The sequence below is a fragment of the Electrophorus electricus genome, chromosome 8, assembly GCF_041902795.1.
Source record: "Electrophorus electricus isolate QZ-2024a chromosome 8, ASM4190279v1, whole genome shotgun sequence".
Classification (NCBI taxonomy): domain Eukaryota; kingdom Metazoa; phylum Chordata; class Actinopteri; order Gymnotiformes; family Gymnotidae; genus Electrophorus; species Electrophorus electricus.
In genome coordinates, this window is record NC_137504.1 from 13558143 (window position 1) to 13565000 (window position 6858).

Sequence of the window (6858 nt, forward strand, 5' to 3'; positions counted from 1 at the left end):
GAATTTGTAAGACATTTTAATAGATTGTACCAGTTCAACAGAATCAGATGTGCCAACAAATCACCAAAATGACCAACAAGCTTTCTGATTAGTATTTATATTTGAACTAGTTTTCATATGTGAAATGCAACAAGCCATACAATGAGGAATGTATGATACAAATTACATTTATTCTTGACTCACATTAAAAAGAAACTCTGAACCAAGATACAACAGATTCAAACAGTAATATCAACGAAGGGGTGAAACAGTGCCCTGTTCAACAGACATTATCTAAGGCCTTGGCTTGTCAACATGACCATATCAAAACTCTAGAATTCCCAGATTTCCTGCAAAAACAAACATGGTGCGTCAGTCTCAGCTAAAAACAGCACTGCTCATGTCAGATTGTCATGTGTAGCAAGGTATGACCAAGGGCACCATCAATGTCAATTTCCTCAATGCTTTTTAGATGTCATTTAATATTTAAATAATGCAACCTTTAGATTTAAAGGGAAATTAACAATCTGCACTACGCCAAATAAAAAAACGTATTAACAAGGTTGCTGAGAGTGAAGCACAACAGAAAGAAAAGTTAAAGGAAAATAAAGAGCTGGACACGTCTACACTCGGGTGATATCATATTCAGGAAAACATATGTACCCAGTGTTTGGTTAAGGGTGAAAATCAGAATTCATAGTTATAGTTGTAACCCATAGATTTACTTCTGCTTTACCACCCAGTGTTGAGGATCAATAACTAAGGAAGAGGCTCAAAGTGTAGATGGAAACTAACTTGGTGCAGATGGAAATTATAAACCACCTCCCTTTCACAATCAATGTATGATATACAACAGCTCCGAATTGAAAAGTGCAGACAAATCAGTTTGCTTTATTTCTTTTTTTTCCGTTTCTTGGGAGGACCTTGGTCCGAACTGCTGCCACTGGACGAGTCTGAATAGGAGTCAGAGCTGGAGGAAGAAGAAGAGGAAGCAGAGGAGGAAGAGGAAGAGCTGGAGCTGTCTTCACTGTCACTGCTGTCACCAGCGTCTTCGGAGGACGACGAGGAGCCGGAGGAGTCGCTGCTGTCTGAGGAGGAGTCGCTGGAGGAGCTGTCTGAGTCACCGTCGCTGCTGGAGCTACTGGAGGACTTGGACCTGAAGGAGAACAGTGCACACGCACACGTCACCAATCTGGATGGATTGTGGCAGTGCCTCTGACTCTTCAACAGCTTGTTTTGGAGACTAATGCAGACCCTCTGCCAGTGGCTTGCTTTATAATACTTTCATTACTAGTGCATAGCAGCATAACACAAAAATTTGCTGACATGCAGCTTCAGATCAAAGGGGCCTCATTTAAACACTCAGCTGAAAGCAAGAAAAATACAGATGTTGGTTACCTTTTTTTCTTTGTCTTCTTTTCACTCAGTGATAACGGTCCATGTCTAAGAGATATGTAGAGAAATTGGGGGGGAGGGGGGTTAGGCTTGAGGTGTTTGATTCAAGGGTACAGATGTAGGACACCAAGGTGGGAAATCACACTGAATGCCCCATTTTTATTCCAATACGTAAACACAGTTACATTGCTCATTTTGTATAAATAATAGTGCAGACAGTATAAATTATATGGGGAAGGTGAGATATTGCGCTTAAATGTAATTCTATTTAAAGACCTGTAGGTGGCAGTGTTCATTTGTGTAGCCTTTTTTTTTTTGCCAGTGTTGGGTCCTTGCTCTTCCAACGCATGGTAAATGGGAAATAAATACAGAAAATAGGTCTTATATATGTTTATATAATATACATCATGAGATATCTATCTTGGTTTCAGAGGATGAGCAAAATCATCTAACTGGGATATCTGCAGAACAATCAGGGCGGACCGAGAATGTTGAGAACTTGAATCTGCCACAAGGCCACGAGTCTGCACTACTTTAAACCTCATCTAACATGGGATATTTGCATTTACTATCACTATAAATGTCTTTAAAAAAATGGAATGGCATTTCCAATTTGGTCAATTTTAATTAAAGAAATTTCCCAAGGTTTGTCTAGTTTGGCTAGCTAAAAACTCCACAAAAAACATCTCATTGTGGACATACAAATGCATCCTGTATTAGACTCAAGAAGGTACAACCACAATCATTAAAGACAAATCATGGCATCATGCTACTGGGTGGATAAGTAGTATTCCTTTTTAAAAAACTCTTTATCTAAAATCATAATTTAGTGGTATGATGGCCAACCTAGCTTCAATTGCAGGGTAATGTCTTAGAGAAAGGTGTGCTTTAGGGGTCATATGTGAATGCATATACAGTGATCTGTATATGTATATATGTAAATGTGTAAACGTATTCTCTCTCTCTCTTATTTATTTATTTATATATATACACACACACACACACACACACACACATACATATGTATATATACACACACATACATATAAATAGTGTGTATATATACACACACACACACAAATACATATACACATACATACATATATATACATATACACATACATACATATACATATATACATATATATATATATAAATGAGAGAGAGAATACGTTTACACATTTATGTAATGTGTGTGTGTATAATTATATATATATATACACACACACACACACACACACACATATACACACACAAATACATACATATATATGTATTTGTGTGTGTGTGTATGTATGTAATATATATATATATATATATATATATATATATATATATATATATATATATATATATATATATATATACATACATATATATACACACACACACACACACACACACACACACACACACACAAACAAACAAGGAAAGAGTAAAAAGAGAGAGATGGAGGATTGGATCCAACATATTTAGAATTGATATCAATCTCGGTCAAAAAAAAGAGCAATCCTAGGAATAGTGAAAATACTCCACTGCACCCTCAAACTTCCAGACTTCTGGTAGAAGGTCCGAGTGTTTTATTTGGGTCACAAAATATTATATACAAAAATAGGTAATTAGAATTAGAACCAAAAGATAAGCAGTTGTAAAAATACTACTATACTGTGCACACTTCCCATGCCTACTTATATCACTTACCCTGTGATATCGGCGTCTTTTTTCTCGTTTTCTTTAAGCTTCTTCTTCAGCTCGGTTGTTCTTGACGGTCTATAAAGGTACTTTCTTTTACCAGTGCATTCATATGACCAGTGTCCATGTTCCAGGCACTTTTGGCAGCGAACATGCTGTTTGTTTGCCTCCCTGTAGTAAGACGACGTAAACAAAATTAGGTATGAAACTGATACAGCTATTATAAGTACAACGAGGGTGACACTACAGAAATTATAGTAAGTTGTAAAAGTTTGACAATGAAAATTCGATAACAGAAACTTAGCGACTTAACACGATGCGCACTACTGTTAACTGTAGACACACAACATTCAGTTTGGTGTTAATTTCAATGACTATGAAGCCTTAAAGACCCTAGCTTTGAGGTAACGTATGACAGTTTCACAGCGTGCACAACGCAAGGCACTAAAAGATCCTTGAGTGTATAACATTTAAAAGAACTTACGCTTGCCTTCGAGCAATTAATCTATGCATAGGCGTCGCCATGCTCCTTGCGTCAATCCATTTGTATGAACTCTTTTTCCGATTTTAATGTCTGCCACCTACTGGTCAGGAGGTAAAGGGATTCTATTTCGAGAAACACGAGGAAACACGATATGTGAATTACTTTTGTTTTACTTTTACCTTTCTTGTTCTTAATACATAATTTTCTTTATGAAATATTTTTGTGGTTGTTATAAATATTTCAACACACTAATATTTACTATATTGGATACCTTTGCACTTTTGCCATTTAAGAAATCAGTTCCTGACTGAGATGTCTTACCATAAATATCAAGTAAAGCTGCTTTGTCCTAATAACAAACAAGAAAATATAATGCACATAACACTTACAATATAAAGTAACCTTTTCTAGAAATTAAAACAAATATATTTCAACATGATAACAATTTCAATCACTTTGAAACACAATTGCCTACCGACTTTCAAATGAACACTAGCTAACATACTGAGCAGAATAGAGTTCCGTTTTTCACAATAGTCGAAGCTGTATGGAAAACTGTTCAAATGATTCCAGAAAAAAAAACTGGCAAAAGAAGAAGGGACACATTTAAATAGCTTTAAATATCATTTGTGGGCAGCCTGGGTAGTATACGTATCTCAGATACAGAGCACAACTGCAATTGCCAAGTTTGAGTCTGTCCTCCGAGGAATACTATCATATATACAGGAATACTGTAAATCTTTCTGTTTCTGTGCTAAACATGTGCTGCTATTGCTATATTTTATTTTACATTTTAGCTTTGAATGTGCATGTTTTATTATTTTATATTGTGGTGTGTATGCAACACAACAACAATAACGAATGATAAAGAAATTGTTGACATTTTAATTAAAAATTATAAATAATGCAGAATAACATTTTTAAAAACCTTTCTGTCCTTTCGTCTTTAAGAAATTATATTTGTTATGAATCCAGTGTCTTAAACGTGTTTTCATTTAACCATGTACAGTATCGAAACAAACGAGACGTTCACAAACTAGAGGGGGGAGGGGGTTCCTTTTATTATTGTATTATCCTTTCGTTATTGTATCATATTGTTTCATGAATATTGGTTTAAAGATACTATAAATTCACTAATAATTATATTGCAAATGTGTGCTGTCTAAATACTTCTAGAAAATTCTAGTGTTTTTTCTGGCTTCATGCCCAGAAGGCACATTGGTTCATCATCGACTCTGCAGAAAGCTCCAGAGAAATCTGGAATACCCGACCTCTCGCGTTAAGTACGTGAAATTGTGCGTGAACTTAGAAAGGCTGCGTGTTTCACGGAGCAATCTCTGGTGTGTTCTTCTCTTCAGCAGTCAATGGAGCGGTGTGGATTATCAATTCAAGTTAGAGTTGATTTTCCGAATTTTGTAGGCTTTTAGGGATTGACTTTCCGTTTCCTTCTGTCCAGCATTAAAAAAAAAAGCCTTAAGACTTGGTATTCTATATTTGAGCTGCAACTTGGCTTACACGTTTTACATTTAAAATGTCAGTGGTAGGGTTTGATGTGGGCTTTCAGAATTGTTATGTTGCGGTGGCTAGAGCCGGTGGAATAGAGACTGTAGCAAATGAATACAGCGACAGATGTACACCGTAAGTAAAATGTTTTTTAATTATCCCAGTTTCTTTGTTCAGTCATTTTATATTATAGTTAGATACCACGTCCATTGTGAATTGATAGCTGGTCAGCCTGGCTAGTTATAACTTGGATAGCTAATAAGACTGCGGCCTAGAATTAACCAATTTGCACGTGAGCAGCTAGCTAGCTAGCTAGGAAATGCATTTTTGATATTAAAATGTTAACTAGCAAACCTCACTCTTCTCAGTTCCAGGTCGGTGTTCTAATAGTTTTTGAGTTATGATTTGACTGAAGTCTCAAAACTAGCTTGTACAATATGTCTTGTTCGTAGTGCTAAATTAGCATTACTGCATTTTTAAACCCTCATTAGCTACTAGGCTGTTATTTCTAGTTAGTTATCATTCATCTCGTTTTATTAGACGTTTATCTAGATTCGCATTATGCTGGTAAGCATGGCCTTTGCGTTGCGAATACTGCCCTATATCTAGCTATCTAGGTTAGTTAACCTAGCTGGCTAACTGAGCAAGCTAATGTGGCGGTGTGGGTTAGCTAAGCCACATGACGACGCAATGGGCTGTCACCGGCCAGAAAATTCTAGCACTTTTTTGTACAATCGGATATGGCATCTTTAGTAAAAATGCCTAACGTGAAATCAGTATGGATCGGTTACAACGATAATAGCATGTTGCTATATAAAGTCCCTGTTACTAGCATGTTTTGGAATTTACTGGTACTAACTTTAAGATTTGAATCCATAAATTAAATCTCGTTAGATGGCTAACCCTATCTAACTTGTTTAAAAATGATTGTAAGCGTAAAGTATAGCCCCAGTCAGGTCAGATACTGAGAAAGGGTGAAATTAAAACCAAAACCAGCAATGTAGCCAGATTAATATAATTAAGGTTGCCTATCTAACTGTGTAATTTAGCTCAAAGTGGTATTAAACGGCGAGCTGACTGTATTAATTCTGACATGGTTAGCTAGCTCCATTTTCCTTATTACAAGTCGGCCATCTGTTAGTGTAGTCGTCCACATACCCGATTGAAATATCCGATTTAATTTGTTACTTTCTAGATTGAAGTCCGTCTTGACCATCCTACTATACTCCTGTAGACATAGCTAGTTTGCCAGCTAGCTAGGTACAATTAAGGAATTTGCAGATTGTGATTTAGTTGCCTATGGGGGGGTGCATTTGCTGGTGGATGGTTTGCTTTCTGTGGACTTCTGTTGCTACGATACCAGGGGTCCTCCATGTCAGTATTGTGTCGAGGCTGTCAGTTTAAATTTGGTGCAGCTTTAATAGTGTATGGGCAGTACTCCAGACACAGAACGTGTGTTCATTTGATGTGTCGTTATTATGGTGTCTCTGCTGAAAAGACTTTAAATCCTAGAATGAGCTACCTTGTTTTTATTGACTCTTTCTCACATCTGCTCTTTCAGTTGGTTTATAGCATTATTCATATATTAAAGAAAAACAAAATAGTTTTTTTTTTGTGCAGATTGGGGGAAAAAAAATAGAAGTAACAAAGTTACATTGGACATAGTATTAAAAATTGAGTAGAAGACTTGAGTATTAAGGGTGCTGTAATCTAACTAATGGGACACTGGAGAAGTAACCTACCAAGGTCTTTGCAGCACATTCTGAGATGTGCAAGTACTTGGTGCTTCTGCAGAAACGGGTGAG

The 6858-nt window shown here is 36.4% G+C and overlaps 2 protein-coding genes across 2 annotated transcripts in view; one reads left to right on the top strand and one right to left on the bottom strand.

Annotated features, from left to right (window-relative positions):
- Positions 1-149: 149 nt before the first annotated feature.
- zcchc10 (zinc finger, CCHC domain containing 10) lies at positions 150-3672 on the bottom strand. Its single transcript, XM_027018716.3, has 4 exons — positions 3551-3672; positions 3076-3237; positions 1378-1422; positions 150-1135 (listed from the first exon to the last, which is right to left on the bottom strand). Exons 1-4 carry the CDS (start codon positions 3589-3591, stop codon positions 871-873), a joined length of 513 nt encoding a protein of 170 aa, XP_026874517.2. The 5' UTR covers positions 3592-3672; the 3' UTR covers positions 150-870.
- A 1185-nt stretch (positions 3673-4857) lies between these two features.
- The window catches only part of hspa4a (heat shock protein 4a), a 27382-nt gene continuing 25381 nt past the window's right edge, over positions 4858-6858 (top strand). The window contains exon 1 of the mRNA XM_035527352.2: positions 4858-5188. Within this exon, the coding sequence (XP_035383245.1) occupies positions 5082-5188 (107 nt within the window). The 5' untranslated portion in view covers positions 4858-5081. The remainder of the gene's footprint in view (positions 5189-6858) is intronic.

What these genes read in the sequence shown, in the direction of transcription:
- zcchc10 (XM_027018716.3), bottom strand. Translation starts at nt 3,591, where the DNA reads ATGGCGACGCCTATGCATAGATTAATTGCTCGAAGGCAAGC. An exon ending in TTAATTGCTCGAAGGCAAGC is followed by an intron (nt 3,238 to 3,550) that starts GTAAGTTCTTTT and finishes GTCTTACTACAG; the next exon opens with GGAGGCAAACAAACAGCATG. An exon ending in AAAGACGCCGATATCACAGG is followed by an intron (nt 1,423 to 3,075) that starts GTAAGTGATATA and finishes CATATCTCTTAG; the next exon opens with ACATGGACCGTTATCACTGA.